The following is an 18,151-nucleotide window of genomic DNA, read 5'->3' as shown; positions in this document are numbered from 1 at the left end:
TTGAAACCAGCCCAGAAGCAAATCGTTCACTAGCGGAACTTGTGTAGAATTGATGTTATATTGTCCACCAGGGCTTTTTTTCTGGGAAAAGAGGTGGTGGAACTCAGTGGTGGAACTCAGGACTGCATAATAACATCACGTTGGGTCAGCTGGAACAAGGAGGGAGTTTTTAAAAGTTTTTAAAATTATCTTCGGCTAAAATGATCACATGGCCGGTGGCCCCGCCCCCTGATCTCCAGACGGAGGAGAGTTTAGTCTGGAAATCAGGGGCGGGGCCACCGGCTATGTGACTATTTTCAAGAGGTGCTGGAACTCTGTTCCACCACGTTCCAGCTGGGAAAAAGCCCCGTAACGTCCATGTTGTGAGGCTCCTCCCTCACCAGCGCCCCCCCCTGACAATCTGCCATCCTGCCAGCTCCCCAGGATAAGGACAACCAGAGCTGGATGTCATCATCATCCAGGTGGAAATCTACTTGAAATTTCTAGACAACCTTCCCAAGTGGTTTATTCCTTTCTGAGCCCGTATCTTCTACCTTTCAGGTAGTAGAGCTATGAGTGGGGTTTTACCCATGGTTTTTTCCCACTGGTTTTGGCCCTATATTGCTTTGATTTATTCCCCGAGTTCATCATGCATTTTTTTGTGTTTAGTTTTCATGGTTTCCCCCTGTTTTTTCCTGGTTCTTTTGAGACCACTTTTATCCCAATCTTTTTCTGGAAGGTGATTTTGAATAGATTTTTTCCTCATGGGTAATTTTTCTTTTAGTTTTGTTTGTTCCACCAATTTCCACCCACTTCCCCACTTTTTGATGATTGGACATTCATCCTCATTGAACCCTCTTCTCCTGCCTTCTATTTCTCTTTCCTAGTTTTGTTTTGATTTTTTTAAACTGTCAAATTCCTACTGATAGATCAACATACCATTCAGGTTCTCTGAATTCCCAGCTTTCTTTCTGTAAAAGAAGTATATCTCTAGCCTCTTGCATTAAGGAGATATGCTTTTCCCCTTATATCTCCACAAAGGAAGGAGCTAGCATCTTACTTCTTTAAAAAAACGGAAAGCTGGGAATTCAGAGAATCTTCTACACTCAATGTTATTACTATGGCAGGTTGATCTATCAATAGGAAAGTGGTGGAAATGATCCTCTTTTAGGCTTCTGCATGAATGAAGAAACTTGTATAAAGATTGCTAGGTACCCGGAATTAGTTGTTTGATAAGGTCTTTTTGTATGACTGTTAAGAATGAATTATTGTCTCCTGTAATTATAAATGTATTTATGGAAGTATTTATGAATTAGTAGCACCTTGCACTTTCAATTGCACTTAATAATTACAAATTATCAACTAATTATTAACTTGTTTCCTGTGGGTGTGATTTCCCTCTGTGATTGACAGCTTGTTACAGGAACGGCCAATTTTGTCTGTCAGTACCATTGGAGGCAGGGCTACCCATAAAATGGCTGCTCCTGAAATCTTCTGATGCAGCTCCTGTTTCAGTGAGGTGAAGAAAAGACCGGATTTGCCTTTTACTTTAGGGAACAGATGCTTTGGGGACATCAGGAAAAACATGAGGTACGATGCATTGGAGACCACTGCTATACACTGAGCACACAGAAATGGCTTTCCCTGCCCTCTTCCTCTGCCCTCAAACTGGCACTGCATTACATGACCAAAGAAAAGTGTATGGGGCGGGGCAGGGCAGGGGCAGGAACCAGTTGGAGAATTAGCCATGTAGTTTCTCTCTGGGATTTGGGCCCCAAAATGACCCGTCTCTGGCATTATGGGTGCTTTCCTTCCTATAATAGTAACCCAAGGCAGGTCGCAACAAATTAAAATGCAAATATCACACATTTTAAAACAGAACAGTTTAACTAAATACTACAAACCATTTTAAAAAGCTGACTTGTAGCTTCCATTGAAAATATGGGAAAGAGGGACCTTCTGCACATTTTTGGGAAGGCCATAATAAAGAGTGGGGGGCACAGTGGGACTGGGCCCTTGCTGTCTGCTCTTGTTTATGGGACAAGACCGAAAGCAAAAGCTGGTGGAGGAGCAGAGATGCCGCATGGATTTATAGAGGGAGAAGCATGCATGCAGGTCTCAGGCTGTGAAGCACTTTAAAGATAAGCCCCAGCCCCCTGAAATGAACCTGGAAACAAGCAGGCAGCCAGGGCACTGATTTCAGACTCAGCATTATGCAGTCACAAGGCTTAGTTCTAGATGAGAATTAAAGTACCATCCCAAAGAAACCACGCTATGGTGTGAAAAGGAAAGGACAAGATGCCCTGGTGAAATTTGACTTCTTGGATCCCAGATCAAGAGAAAAACGTAGATTGATTGAGGATATGGGGGAGGGGGGGTCCTCATATATAAGTTTAAATCCTCCAAAAATGAAGATCTCCTGTAGGAAGCCACTCCAAGAGTGCTGTGATCCAAAGTGTTGGTCTGTAGCCCTCTGGTGGCAACATTGTGGCTCCCCTTCTAAATTCTAAAATGGCCCCGAGTGCAAGTGGGTCTTAGCAGAAGTCATTCTCGGAGCTCTGCTGGGGTAATTACATTGCTAGTTAGACCATTTGCAAGAGGAAGACATTAACCAAGGCATCTAAGTTCACTTTATGCTCTGAATTTCCTTGAGAAACAGTGGCAAAAACTATTCTGACAGGCACACCACAGCCTGTTTAAATCAACACACTGCAACTTCCAAAGATGGGGGAACCTCAGAGCATTTTGTATGACAGATGCTCTGAGATAGGAGAGGCACTTTGCTTGTGGATAATAAAATTGCCAGCGTTGTACGTGAAAAATCCTCTTGCTTGTGCATCGCAAACAAACTGAGCTGCTGAAATCAGGGACGCTGAAACGGCATATCTACACTAGTTTAATAGGCATTCCCTCTCCACGGGCAACCTGAGGAATTTAAGTTTTGTATGAAGGTCAGGGGCCTCTAAGAATTCTCAGCATTCTTGAACAAAATACTATTCTCATAATTAATTAGAAAATTCCATAATAGTTACACTATATAAAATTAGTAAAGAGTCCAGTAGCACCTTTAAGCCCAACCAACTTTACTGTAGCATAAGCTTTCGAGAACCACAGTTCTCTTTGTCAGATGCATATAAAATCAGTTTAAGATCTAGATAGATCCAGAGAGACCTGAGATGTCTGACATTGCTCCAGTGTTGCCGGGCTCCATTTTAGACCTAGACTTCTCCAGGAATTACAACTGATCTCCAGACCACATAGATCAATTCCCCTGGAGAAAATAGCAGCTTCAGAGGGTCATCTGGCATCACATCCCTATTGAAGTCCTCCTCTCCCCTCCCCAGGCTCCACCTCGTGGCTGATGTCAACAACATACCCTGAGATGAGGCAGCTACGAGGGCTCCTGTGGGGACCCTGTACTGCCGAAAGGGTGGTGGCTGGTGCAGGTAATTGTGAGCATGGTCAGCGGGAGGTTTTACAAGCAGGCAGAAGAATACAGCCAGGTGGGGAGGGTAGGAGAGCACAGGTGGAGTCCTAGTAGTGGGCAGGAAAGGGGGAGGGGGCCTGGGAAGTCCCGGCTCTGGAGCCCCCCAGAAACGGGAACGAGAGCTGCTCTGCCCTCACGTCTCCAGGAACTTCCTAACCCTGAGCTGGCAACCCTACACTGACCCCTAGTTGGCTTGAAAGTGTCCTAGGAGGAATGGATTTTCTGCTACTGTTTATGTCTTTATAATGACATCTCTTGATATCAGATATACATATATACTTGCAACATGCACTTCTAGGTAGTTGCAGGTTTTAAGCTATGTGAAAAAATGTAAAAGTAGGTTTTAAAAATTTATTTCTTAGTGTTTTTATCCCCAAAGGGGCTTACAAATCTTTCTAAAAAACAAAGCAACCCATTATTTAAATAAACCAAACGAACACCTCCTAGGCCAGCCCTGATTCACCAGGCTGTCTGTCTGTAAGGACCTGCCAAGCAACTCTCAAAAGACTTCACTGCAGGCAGTAAAAGAACTTTATTGAAAAGCTGCTAGTATCATGAGCTTACTCCATCTTTGCCAGGAATAACTTATGCATGCAAGTATCAAGCATATACAGGCTTCTAAAGCATGGGCAAATCATAAAATCTCCCCTCCAGTCTGTCAGCTAATCTCAGTGGGAAAGCGTCTAGGCGAGAAAATAGCAGAACTGATGTATGTGATTTTAAAGGTCATGCAGGTGCCTCTTCCCAGACTAAGGAGAGAGGGCCCTGGTGCATTTCAAAGGAGCATACAGATAATAGCAGTAACACATGCCTCCCTTGCATAGTTTCACATTGCAGGCCCGAAAGACAAGGCGAGTAATGTTTGCAGTCCAGTCAAAGAACAGCCTCAGCATTTAGCCATAACCATAACACAAAGCATGAGACTGCGGTCATAACCGCAGGGTGTCGCTGGGTAGGACAGGTGAGGCTGAGCACCTGACACGATCCTACACCCAGGCCAAGTGCCTGCAAGCAGAGAAGGAAGCCCACTCAGCCTAGAGAACACCTGGTGGCTGCCAGCTGCTAGGAGGTGCCCCGTGCAGCCCCATCCTTCCAAAGCAGAGCTACCTACACAGAGGGGAGGTATGTTAAGGATGCCAGGTGTGGTAAGAGCTGGAGCTTTGGAAGCAGGGCAAGGAGCAGACGTGATGTCATGTCCTAGTTTTCACCTGGATGTGATGTTCTTGCATCATGTGATGTCATTTCCACCCCACATTGCTCTCCCGCTGACCCAGGTGCAAGGGTGTGTGGGGACAGCCAGCCAGTGGGAGACTGCTCACCCAAAGTGGGCAGATGGCATGTCTGGCAGATGAGATATAGTTGTAGAGGCAGGCTAGGTAGAGTTGCCTGGAGTCTGATTTTCCTTCAGACAGTCCGGTTGTTTCTTTGACCATCCAAGGAAATGGGATCAAAATACTGGACATATAAATGTCCGGTATTTTTGTGCTCAGGCAGGGCCTTCACTGAGGAGAGCAGACCTCCCTCCTGCCCCCTGCCCCTTCCAATAGCACAGCCAGCCACTCAGCTGCTGCTGGAGAAAGTGCACACTCTTGGGCTCACGCTCCACCTCCCTGGGCTCAGGAGCCCCTCAGGAGCCAACTGGGCACCCACCCAGGCAAGGGGGAGGAAAGCAGCAGTAGCCCCACCATCCCTCAGCCATCTCGCCTCAGCAGCCTGTGCCGCTGCTCTGCTTCTCACCTCCCATGCCGGCCCCCTGAGCACCCTACAAGGCAGCCATGGAAAGGGCCTGAGAGAAGATGTGGGAAGGAGAGACTTGCAGCTGTGGCGCCATTGCCTGAGGCAAGCAAGAGCATGGCGAGAGCGAGGAGCCTCCCTGGTGGACGGCCATAGGTCCATCTGGCCAGCACCTTCCCTTTCTCCATGGCTCTCACCCTGTTGGCAGCAGCAGCCTAGCACGCTGGTGGCCTCCGAACTGATGGGCTCTGGAGGGTAGAACCAAAAGTGGAGAGCCACTCACTGACGGGACAAAATCCAGTGAATTGATATGTAAACTTTTATAGAGGTTTATAAAAAGGAGCTGATTACTGAGGTGTGTTGACACGGACACACAAGAGAACTCAAATGTTTGTGTGGATTTATTGTATGACTCCCAATGAAGTTTTTCTACAAAACAAGCTTATAACTAGCCGCCCCCTTGTTGGGTCACTGTTTCCACCTGTGAAGAGAAAATACCCAAGGGATGAATAAGTTAATCATACTTACCAGAGACAGGTGAAGTCTTCCCATGAACATTTTTTTTCTATGCACCTCCAAAGAAAAAGAAAAAAACTTTATTAGGGAATGCCTATGAGATCTGGAGTTGCGCCTTTAGAAAAAGATTTATGGACTATTCAGCCATCTGAGAACTATTTTTGTACGTTATTGAATGAGGATATTGATTGTGTTAGATCTTGAAATGAATTTGTATATTTATACCAGTTTATGAGATTGTATATTTATCAGGATAGGCTATTCTATATTGTTCATATTTATTATATTTATTAGACATCAGCACTTTGGCACCATTGCACTTTATAAAAGTTTACATGTCAATTTATTGGATTTTGTCCCCTCAGTGAGTGGCTCTCCACTTTTGGTTCTCATTTGTAGTTGAGGGGTGCTTCTTTGGCTTGCACCTTTAGGGTTCTGGAGGGTGGCAGCGAGATGTCCTGTCTCCTTGGCTCCCGATGCCTTGCTGCTCTGCCACTAGTGCTGCTCCGGCAGCTGGCCGACCTGTGTGGCCATTCAGCAGAGCTGTTTGGCAGTTTGGAGGGCAGCCTGCTGGAGCTCACCCACCACACCCACTGCCTGTGAGGCCACCTCTGCCACATGCACTGCTTTGCTGCACCCAGGAGACAGATGAGCACCACCCCCAAAATCTCCAGGAATTTCTCAACCTGGAGTTGGCAACCCTACAGGTAGCTTGGGGGCAGACGATGTCACTTGATCAAGTATACTCTGATAATTGTTAGCTACATTGACACTGAAAAGAAAGCAATGAAGCAGAGGGAACAGTGACCCCTTCTTTAGCAGTGAACACCTCTGGCCTTTCCAGGGCTAATCCATGCCCAGGGCAGGTTCCATTGCTAACGCCTAGTATTTGTGTTGTACAGAGGCCTTTCACAGCAATAAAACCTCTTGTGACTCAATCTACCACTCTCCTATTGACAAGACCTTAATGGCTCTTTTACAGAAAAATGGGGTTGTGCAATGTTCTTTTTCCTTACTATTCCTGCTGTTCAAACAACCTCTAGATTGGTTCCCATACTGTCAAGCAACTAGTTCTGGTGTGTTGAACATTTGGGAGTGACACAAATGCACAAATGGATATAGAAAGTTGGAAGGATGCCAATGGTAATATTTTCAAAAGGAAATCTCAGGAGCAGAGAGTCACTTTGAAATGGGGGGGGGGGAGAGTGAGTGATCCTTCTTTATTCCTAACATTTATTCTGTACTACCCCAGGGCAGCCATTTTCACTGCACCTTTCACTGTGGTGGTCCTTTCCACCTTACCAATAGGGGAAGGATTTTATTTTAAATCAATAAATGAATTTTATTATAGTGTTAGAACAATCAGTATATCATGTTCTGCAGATTCCCAGGCTATAAGTCTCTAGCCCCTTTGAGTGCAGAGATATATTTTCCCCCTTATAAAGGAATGAAAGAACTTAAAAAAGAAGAAGGGGGGAAGGAAAAGAAAGTTGGGAATTCAGTGAACCTGATACACAGATTGTTGTTAAATTGATATTTATATGCCGATTTTTTAAAAAGCCAAAACAGCCCTGGTGGTGTGTGTGTGTGTGTGGGGGGGAGTGTTGCCTGTTGCTGAGGGGCTGAGGCAGGGAGGCCTGCCATGTGGAATCCCTCTGCTGTATCAGCAGCCGCAGCAGCGGTGCGGAAACTAACCAGACAAACCTGTCCCAACGCAGAAAGCCCCTGTATCTCTTGGAGAGGGAGTTGTCCCATCCTGTCACAAATCCAGATCTCATCAAGGCTGCCAGCAGTTGCTGCTCTGTTTGGATGCACAGAGGGCAGTATTTTGTTGGCTCTCTTGGGAATGTGGGTAGTCCCATGTAAGGAGGTGGGTCGGAAGTGCTGTGGTGATGCTGCACTTGCTACATTTCCTGGTCCAACATGAGGTTGCAATCTGAATCATTTGCATAGTGCTTCCTCGGACCTCACCCAGTGAGGAAGGGAACAAGGAGCAGGGATCAGAGCTGTCCTCCCACTCCCGGGCTCTGGGCAAGATGTGGAAGGAACTGTGCTCTTTGGCCTTTTATCGGGCTGCTTTCACTGAGTTCCTGGCCACCGCCATCTACGTCTTCTTTGGCGTGGGCTCCACGCTGAACTGGCCTGTGCATACCCCATCCATCCTGCAGATTGCCATCACTTTCAACTTGGCTGCAGCCACCACTGTCCAGATCGCATGGCATGCTAGCGGGGCCCACGTCAACCCGGCAGTGACGGTCGCCTTCTTGTTCGGCTCTCGCATTTCGTTGGCCAAGGCCGCCTGCTATGTGGTTGCCCAGCTGGCGGGAGGCATTGCCGGTGCAGCCACACTTTACGCTGTGACTCCTGGGAATATTCGAGGAAATTTAGGCATTAATACGGTACGTCCTCAGCCACTAACTTCTGGATGTGCATTACTGTTGGAAAGGATCTGGTGGCAGAGCTGTGGGGCAGAAATTTGGGGCCTCTCTCACAGGCTCAGCCGTGCACCCCCCTCAAAAGAAGGTTGTAGTTTGTAAGCCTATGGACTATGGAGTATAGTGGGACTTATTCCTGAGCAAATGTACATAAAATCAGGTTATGCCACATGGTGCTTGTGAGTGGGATGGGATGTGACCTGCTGGCTGAAACCTTCATTCTCTGCTTCCTATTTAAAGTATGTATTATCAACCAAAGAACCAAAAGTGTAAAATTATCTAACTGCACCACTGGAAGGACTTATAATATTCCAGCACAGGGGGATATGTTACTCATTCTGATTGGAGTCCAGAGGCATCTTAAAGGTTAAATTTATCCCAGCATTTGTGACTCAGAGCTCACTTCATCGGATGCACTGGTAGGTAAAATAAAAAAGAGTCCAGTAGCACCTTTAAGACTAACCAATTTTATTGTAGCATAAGCTTTCGAGAATCACAGTTCTCTTCGTCAGATGCATGGAGGGCAGAAGGAAACTGGTCAAATATAGAGAAGGAGAGGGGGAGGGGGGGAGGAGGAGAGGGGGGATGTAAACAACTCCTTTGATATGGAGATGCAGACAGCTCCTTTTGGTGTGGGGATCAGTTTGTTTGTGTAAAGGTTCAAAGGAGTTTGATGGAATGTCCCAGCCAACCTCTATGCAAAAGAATAAATGGACACAAATCTGACATTAGAAATGGCAACGTCCAAAAACCGGTGGGAGAACACTTCAGTCTACCAGGACATTCCATCAAAGACTTAAAGGTCACTGTAGTTCAACAGAAACCTTTCAAAAACAAAATCCAACGGGAAGCTGCTGAATTGGAATTCATATGCAAATTTGTGGTTATCGAGGGCTTGTGCTGCAGTGGAATTGGATAGTCTAGGCGGTGCTGCTGAACTCTTTTTGATTTTGCTACTACAGACTAACACGGCAAACTCCTTTGAACCTTTACACAAACAAACTGATCCCCACACCAAAAGGAGCTGTCTGCATCTCCATATCAAAGGACGTGATTCTCGAAAGCTTATGCTACAATAAAATTGGTTAGTCTTAAAGGTGCTACTGGACTCTTTTTTATTTTGCTACTACAGACTAACACGGCTAACTCCTCTGGATCTATGACTGGTAGGTAAATCTGTCATTCCAGTGTATATAATAGAAAGGAGGATGTGCATGTCTGCGGAAGCGCATGTCTGTCCATCCATCCATCCAGTGTATATAAATTGGCCTGTTGGATTTACACTAATATGCATCAAATCCTCTGACTCAGAGCCAGTTTGGTGTAGTGGTTAAGAGTGCAGGACTCTAATCTGGAGAGCTGGGTTTGATTCCCCACTCCTCCACTTGAAGCCAGCTGGGTGACCTTGGGCTAGTCACGGCTCCCTGGAGCTCTCTCAGCTCCACCCACCTCACAGGGTGTTTTGTTGTGGGGATAATAATGGCATACTTTGTAAACAGCTCTGCGTGGGCATTAAATTGTTCTGAAGGGCGGTATATAAATTGAATGCTGTTGTTGTTGTTGTTGTTGTTGTTATTCACAAAAGCTTATCCTGGAACAAATTGTGGATAGCATGGAACAGCATGGTGTAATACCATTAGGGATCCCATTCCCCTGGTGAGGGATCCCCCAATCCCAGATTCCACCTCCCCACCTCTCACCTGGCTGGCAGGGGTGGGAAAGGAGTGGAGAACGGGCCCAGGAGCTTCGCAGCAGCCTGCTTCAGTGAGCTCTGGAGCACTTCCTTGTTGCACTGGGAAAATGCAGGGCAGGTCCAAGAAAGAGCTACTCAACAATGTTCTCGGATATTTTTTCCAGTTTGTTCCCCCCTCACCGTACCCACTTCCTGTATTGCTCTATGCGTGTGGGCAGCCTAGAAGGTCCAAGATAGAATGCTGTTGATTCACGGGAAAAGCTTGTGGTGACTCTTTGGCTTGGGGAATTTGAAGTATCAACATGATAACTCTCTATCTTCCGTTCCTTCAAAAAGCACCGGGTGACTTGCATGGTTCTCCTTTTCTCAGTTCTGTCTCACAACAACCCTGTGAGGTAGGTTAAGCTGACAGAGAGAAACTGGAACCCTGTGGTCTGTTAGAGCCTAAAAGAGAGTGCAATCCTAAGGACACTTTACTGGGAGGAAGCCTCACTTAATAACATGGGGCTTACTTCTGAGTAGATGTGCTTAGGACTTGTTTCTTAGCGACTTCTTTACTTTAAATCAGGTGATTTCCACCTCCCCCCATCCCCTAATTTTCGTAGCCAAATTCGTTATAGTTGCCAAGCCTCTTGGTGGAAGTCCTCTGCCCAGAGTTTGCAGAATTCGTGCTCTTTGGATTCCACATGGCATCTTCTGCCAGAAGGAAAGAGGGAGACTTTTGGCTGCCAACTCAAAAGTATACGTTTTGCTATGGATCTTCATTCATGACAAAAGATACAAGTAACTTATTTATTATGCCAGCCAGTGCAAATTTATGAAGCTTAAACCAATGTTCTGATCATATCTCTTCTGTTGTGGCTGCAATTCTATGGTATGTTAATAAACCCAATTTCTTGGTTAAATTAGGGGATTCTAACAAACCTCATTGCATATTAATGCCTCTTGGCCAAAACCCAAGACAGTGTATGCTTATCCTCTAGTAGAGCTAGGTGGTTAAAGATTGGGAAGTGACAGAGTTCCACTGGGTTACTCCACCTAGACCTCTCAGTTCCAGCAACTATCCCTTCAATGCTTGAATTATGGAGGGGGGCAGTAGCCCCCTAGCTCTAGTGATAGCCCCCCTTAGCTACTGCTAGAATGCCTCAGAAGCATTCGTTGCTCCTACCACTATTCAAGAACCTCTGAGCCTCCCCTGGCTAAATCTTCCTGCCACTTGGGTGAGAACGGCAGTCTGTTCTCCAGCTCTGCTTTGTTTTGTTTACTCTGCCCAGATCCATTCCAGATCCTCCAGATAGGACCTCTCTTTATCCAGCAGGCCCTTCTCTCTCTACACACTTCATTTAGTCAGATACTGTTTCCCTGTCAATCAGCATCTCTTAACCACATCCAAAGTGTCCCAGCTGTTTCATACATGGATTGAGGGACTAGTCCAACCAAGTAGAAAATGTCCCACCGACTGCTGTAAAGCTTCTCTTCTATCTAGGGCAATGTGAAGGTCCAAAATGACCTGGGCCCTGAGGTGAGAGTTGGGGGGGATTCCTAGGCAAATGGCAGTCAGGAAACACCCAGAGGAGCCCTGGATTCTCTCTACTCAAGCTAGGAGCACAGAACTGCTGCCCATGAATAAAGGCTTATGCTGGGGGATGAAAGCAATGAACCGATTCTTGAGCCTTCTCTTCTGGAATTAAGCCGGTAGGAGGAAAGATTCCAGCCCAAGACAAAATGAGGCCCCCTTGTGAATGTTCTTTTGTCAAAATGTGGACAGGAAACAGGCTGGGGCAGAGATTTACTGGCCAAGGGGGTTGAGTGAAAGGGATAATCCGCCATGTATTACTGCCACCCTGGGCCACCCACTCTACATTTATTTAAGTAATTTATGACCCCACTTTTCTCCCTGCTAGGGAGCCAAAGCAACTTACAAAAGTGCCTAATTTAAATAAACAAGCAAAATACAATTAATGAACAAGGGGGAGAAAAACTCCATCTGGGGCAGGTTCTGAATTCCCTGGCCAGCTCCGTCAGTGTCCACAGGCCAAGAGCTCTCTGGCTTACACCAAACGGCTTGTGCCTCTGGCCCTGCCAACAAACAAGGGGACTGAAATGCGGCTGAGATGTTAAGCAAACTGGCAAGATGTTTCCCAGCCGTTTCTCTCCCTTTATTCTCTGCCTCCACAGATATCTCATCCCTGGGAGAATCTGTTAAGTATGCCCAGCATTGAAGCGACTTTCCCTTTCTGGGCCCCCGTTTCTTACAGTGTGGTGAGAACAGCAAGGGAGAGGGTTGTTGGCCTACTCTCCTCCCTAGCGAAAGGCGTGGTCTAGGATTAGCGTTATATCGGAACAAAGCAGGGGGTGTGGCTTATGAGGACCAGCAGAGGGGCCAGGAAGTCAGGAGGTGAAGCTTGTGGAGTTCACTGAGGAGCCCCCTACTTTCCCACCCTTAGTTTGAGCACTGGTACCTTTCCCCATAATAAATGACAACTTTGCTGTTTGTTAAGACTGAACTTAAGTAGTTACTGATTGTGTTGAAGGGGTGGGGGGGTTAATCCCGCTGGTGAAACCGAAATGGTTACTGATACTCATGTTACAATCCAGTTGAACAAAGTAACTCTGGGAGTAAGGATTCTCTCATGGATGTCACACACACCTCACAACTGTGGGATGGACGGTCCACTTCACGGCTGTGCCTGGGTTTAAAGATGAGCACCAGGAGCTGGAATGGATGCAACCCCGAAGGCAGTGGGAGTATTCTTCTGTGCAAGCAAGCACAGAACTGAAACAGAAGTTTCGCTCTGCCTTTGAACTGCATTTGACAACCTTGTTGTGCGGTCCTTAAAAGCGTTTTTCTCCTCCTCCTCCTCCTCCTCCTCCTCCTCCTCCTCCTCCTCCTCCTCCTCCTCCTCCTCCTCCTCTGCTCCAGCTGCAGAACAACATCGGCTCTGGACAAGCAGTGGCAGTTGAGTTGATTTTGACCCTCCAGCTGCTTCTCTGCTATTTTGCTTCCACCGACAGCCTCCGAAACACGGGCTCTCCAGCTGTAATGATTGGCATCTCAGTTTCCCTGGGACACTTAGTTGGGGTGAGTAGGTCGGATGACAGGATACAAGGTTCCTGGGAGCAAGGGAGGCAATCGGGATGGGATGAAGCAACTAGAGGCAAATTATGCAGCACTCTTTATCTTGCGTAGGCTCCCAGAGCTGTCAGAAACAAAGGGTATTACAGATGCAGGCTGATGTTGATTGGGCAATGCCTGGCACTGTTGACAGCAAAGGAGTTGGATGGTTTTATTTAAGAACCACCTGGTATCATTGGAGGACATGAGGAATGGGTGCAAGAATGGCAAACTAAGTTGTAAGAGAAATCAGCCCGGAAGTTCTCTGGAGAAAAGTATTCTGGCCCCTCACAATCCAGAGCTTCTAAATAGCATCACTTGCTTCCTCTTATTTGGTCCCAGTTTGGTTAGGACTTTGTTCTGACTATAGTACAAAGTAAGCATATAGAATCTAGAGGGCAACACAGATGAGAGACGGTGAGTTTCCACACAAGTGTAAACAACTGTCAGTTCTCAGTCCCCAATGAGAAATGTAGGGTGCAGAACAGGAATACTACTACCAGCCAATCCAGAACCTAGCAGTCAGCAATACGATCAGAAGATTAGAGTGGAGTCTCCTAACTACTTCAGTCCCTAATGAAGACATTTCAGGAAGAGAGAGAGAGAGACAGAGACAGAGAGAGCGAGGGCAGGAATTTGCACCCAATAACTGGTTATAGTGGGCATCAGCAATCTACAATCTGTGGGTCCATTGAGGCCCATGGAGAGATTCCATTCATCCCAGCAGCTGCCAAAGGGACACTTGGGCAATGCCTAATTAAATTGTGCTGGGGAGGGAGCCTGCGGGCCCCAGCTTTCCCATCAGTTCAGTCACCCTACTTTGGGGCTCCGCAGAGGAGCAATAACCCTTTCCCAGGGTCCTAGCCAGTCACGGCGAGATTGATAGAGAATTGGCATTACCAGGGAAATGGAAGGCGCGTCTGAACTCTCACAGCCTCAGCATTCTTGTCCTTGGGAACAGGGTGGCGTGGCAGCCCACTTTAGAAGTGGAGCAGCAGTAGCAAAGAGGAGGAGAAAGAACCACGTGAGAGATAAATTGTCTCCCGTCCAATTCTGAGGCCCTTCTGAGGGGCCGCTAAAATGTTTGGCTGTTGTTCTGGCCTGTGTCTGGGCTACTCCATGACACGTTTGAAAGGTTGCCCACCTCTGGAGGATACAAACCCAGTATGTGATACATTGACTCCATTTTCCATTTTCTCCTTCCTAGAGTTACTTCACCAGCTGTTCCATGAATCCTGCCAGATCTTTTGGTCCTGCGGTCATAGTTCAGAGCTTTCCTAACCACTGGGTAAAACCTTCCTTCTTTTCCACCTTCCCCTAACAACCCAAAACAGGAGGGGAAATTAGGGGGTGTCCATCCAGCCGTGTGTCCAGGGTGGCCAGTAGTACCCTAGGTTATTGGTTCTGTGCTTCTGGAGGTTAGGGAATATTACCTTGGAAGCAAGTTGACTTCTCCCCCCCCCCCAACTTCCATTCTGTTCTCCATTACTGGGACCAAACAGTGTTTTTCAGGCGTTTGTGTTAATCTTGACCCTGGCCGTCTCTCACCACAATCTGTTTTTCTCTGTCCTTGCAGGTATTCTGGGTGGGGCCTTTAGCTGGTTCAATCTTGGCATCTCTGCTTTATAACTTTATTATTTACCATGACCCAAAGAGCTTTGCACAAAGACTGGCTATTTTCAAGGGCAGCTATTATACAGAACAGTTGGAGAAAGTCGAGAACAAGCCGATCGAAACACTATCACTGCCCAGGGTTGTAGAAAGAGCGTAGCCTCCTACGGCCCCGTGAAAGAGAGACTCCACGGCCTCTTCCGTTGTTAGGAAGGGCTGCGCAAGAGACTAAAACCGATAGGCAGGTTATTCCATCCATGGCCACTAGAGGGCTCCAAGTGCCTTTCTCTGAAGTCTTACAGCAGCAGCAGCAGCAGCGGCAAGCGGATGCCTCTTGGGACGTAGAAGCGTCGTCGAGTTCTAGATCTTCAAAGAGACTTTGAGCAAAAGAGACACAGGCTAGGAGGAGCAGCTATTACATGGAGCCATATTGCCAAGGGAGCTCTGACACCGCTGCACAGATGCAGAGACCTCTTATGCAGTTGACGGAGGAGAGGGAAGCAGCTTGGAGGCCCATCACATCCTTCCTAAGGTGACTGTGAAGGCTGCGGCTCTGTCAGGATTTAAGCCTGCATTCATCCATGGAGACCATCTAGAGAGTAAGCAGTAAATATTAATAGGGAATGATAGGCTGCTGATGGTTCTTTCACTGGCAAATGGGTCATTTTACCAATGCAATGGCACAACTCTGTATAAATCCCTGCTATCATACAACACCAAAGTAATAAGGAAGGATCTGAGACACTTAGATGTTACAGCTTTATTGCCACTAACGCCTACCTTTCCAGCCCTGATTAAAATCCCGGTGCACTTCTAGAAGAAGTGGCTCTTGATGGAATAGCATGACCTGTCCTCATCCCAGCAGCAAATGTGGCAGTTCTGCAATGCAGAAGCGCTGTCAAAAGAACCTCTGCTTGATTGCATCTTGGCCTCGGTACCAGACCTTCCTGCTTGGATTCACTTGGTCTTGGACTCTGCTAGATTTATAACTGGAGCAAGCAAAAGCTTTTGTGACAGTCATCCCCCCCCCCTTCAAGTTTCAGTTTAATGACAGCCCTGACACATAAAGGGACAGGCATTTGATGACATAGTGGTATGGAGACAGTAAATAGTACAGCGTGACAACCACCTGGTCATAGAAGGCTAATATGAAAACCTTCATTGGGGGACAAGCTGATCAATCAAGATACCAAATCCAAGGATTCCGGCACACTCTAGAGTTTCTCTAAGAAATGGATTCTGGATGAGAGCTTAGGTGGACTGCTCAGTGATTTCTAGTGAGTTCTATGGGACCAAAGAAATGGGATGCAATCTGGGACTCAGTTGAAGGGGGGGGGGGAAATCCCCCTTCCCAAACTGGGGTAATCTAACTAATGGTGTCCAATATTTTTACTTTTGCTCATGACTGCCATTCATTCATGGCAGGGGAATAAAATTAAAATACTGCCATTGGGGAAAATGCTACTTCGTATCCCTGACTGGGGGGTGCCCAGACTCCTCTGAGGTAGCCTGTGTCCCACTCAGAGAGTGTGTTTATGCAGAGGACATACATGCAGATGCTCCCCCCTCAAAAACCTTGCAATCTACAGGCATTCCCTCCACACTAGAACAGCTGTCTTTTTTTAAACTAACCTTGGTCTTGGTCCTTTTTTAAAAAAAACAGCAGTCTGACATGCACAAGAACTAAGCTGGTGAAGCTTTCAGTGGGATGGAGGTAAGGGAGGGCTCAGCTTGCTTGATTTCTGGGTGTCAGGAAATTGTAAATGATCCAGGAGAAAGGAGCACGAGCGGAGTCATGCTAGAGGAAGGCAACTTTCCGAATTTCATTTCTCACTGCAGCCCTGGGACACTTAGACCAGTGGATGACTTTTCATAAGCATAACATGATTGTTATGAAGTCCGTACAGATGCTTCATTTCATTGTATGTTCATGTGTTGCGACTAGTTGCCAAGGTAATGCTAGTTGTTATAGCATTACCATTCAATGCACAGATGGAGATTAGATTTCAAATAAATGTAATATCCCTCAGCAAAAATGTATCCCAATATTCACTTGATGGGATTCAGTGCTTAGCAGTCACCATCCGACAACCAGTATTTGGTATCTGTCCATTTTTCCATTGGAATTTGGTGCCACTTGTACAGTGCAATTCTAAAGAAGTCAACAGGCCTAGAAACTCTGTAACTCTGCTTAGGACTGCCGTGCCAAACTACCAAATAAATCATTTTTGTTGTTTTGGTATCACTCGCACACACTTGAGTCAGGAGCCATCCCATTGTTACCAAACCAAATTTAGTAATATTTGGGGGCGTGAAATTAATTGGGAGAGGGATCCAAATGTTGAGTTTTCAGAATTATCCAAATTTAATTGTCTCTGGAATGGGCCTGCAGCTTTTCAGTTGCCTGAAAGTATTTTCAGTTCTGAGAAAGAACAGGAATGTTGCTGGTTCCATTACTTTCTTTAGTCTGACCCGCCTAAGTGTCTGTCAGCTTCATTGGGTGCCTATGAAGTCTGATATCTGCAAAATGGGAGGGGAAAAAACTCTCGCCATCCGCTCCATCAGTTGGCTGAAGTGCTCCAGTTTTCTAGAGTGCTAGCCCATTTTGAGGCTACCCACACATTGCTCATTTTCACAGAAATGAAATGCTGATGCACTTCTTGATCTGCCACTTCCTTATGGAGTTATCTCCCTTACAACTTCAGTGTTCTCAGAAATTTTCTCTTCCATAGTCCCTAGTGATTGCCAACAAGAGCTGCATCCACACATTGCTGGATATTGCACTATCACTGTGTTAGAACAATAGTTTGCCACTGGATTTTCTTGTTTAGGCAAGACATTCCAGTTGTGAATAACTGCTGAAGCACAATAGTACTAAATCCCATGATGTGTGCAGCAAAGTTTGATTGTGTGACTGAGCCACCATAGGTAAAACAGTCACATGAGATCATAGGATATTTGTAAGAATTGCTCTTTTCCTTCCTGATTATGATTTAGCATTGCTCTAAAACAGATAAACATAGCTCTTCTCAGGGCTTTTTTTCTGGGGAAAGAGGTGGTGAAACTCAGTGGGTTGCCTGCACAGGGGGCAACTCTTGGCGGGAGGTGGTGCCCCTGGTTCCACATGTGCGCCTGCAAAGTGTGTGCACGCTCCCAGGGCCAATGACAGCACATTGGATAAGCTGGAACAAGGGGGGAGTTTTTAAAAGTTTAAATCGCCCTCGGCAAAAATGGACATATGGTTGGTGGCCCCGCCCCCGATCTCCAGACAGAGGGGAGTTTAGAAGCGGTGCGGAGGGCCATCTCAACTCCCCTCTGTCTGGAGATCTGGGGGCGGGACCACCGGCCACGTGACCATTTTCAAGAGGTTCCGGAACTCCATTCCACCGCGTTCCAGCTGAAAAAAAGCCCTGGCTCTTCTTGAAATCCATGCCATCAGTGTCACATGGGAGAAGCACTCTTGCTTTTGAGACTGGCTGAACACTAGAACTTGCTCCATGGCCTGTGCCACCACAATCTCTCACCCCTCACTTTCCCCTTTCCCCTTAATTATGATGCCATCCTCATAGGGACAAGGTTTC

The 18,151-nt window shown here is 46.6% G+C and overlaps 1 protein-coding gene across 1 annotated transcript; it reads left to right on the top strand.

Annotated features, from left to right (window-relative positions):
• Positions 1–7,752: 7,752 nt before the first annotated feature.
• On the top strand, positions 7,753–16,723 carry LOC129328183 (aquaporin-6-like). Its single transcript, XM_054977042.1, has 4 exons — positions 7,753–8,115; positions 12,768–12,926; positions 14,167–14,247; positions 14,536–16,723. Exons 1-4 carry the CDS (start codon positions 7,753–7,755, stop codon positions 14,728–14,730), a joined length of 798 nt encoding a protein of 265 aa, XP_054833017.1. The 3' UTR covers positions 14,731–16,723.
• The last annotated feature ends 1,428 nt before the right edge of the window (positions 16,724–18,151 follow it).

Source organism: Eublepharis macularius, chromosome 4, assembly GCF_028583425.1.
Source record: "Eublepharis macularius isolate TG4126 chromosome 4, MPM_Emac_v1.0, whole genome shotgun sequence".
Taxonomy (NCBI): domain Eukaryota; kingdom Metazoa; phylum Chordata; class Lepidosauria; order Squamata; family Eublepharidae; genus Eublepharis; species Eublepharis macularius.
The sequence above is the reverse complement of the archived record's forward strand: the minus strand, read 5'-3'. Positions and strand labels throughout refer to the sequence as shown.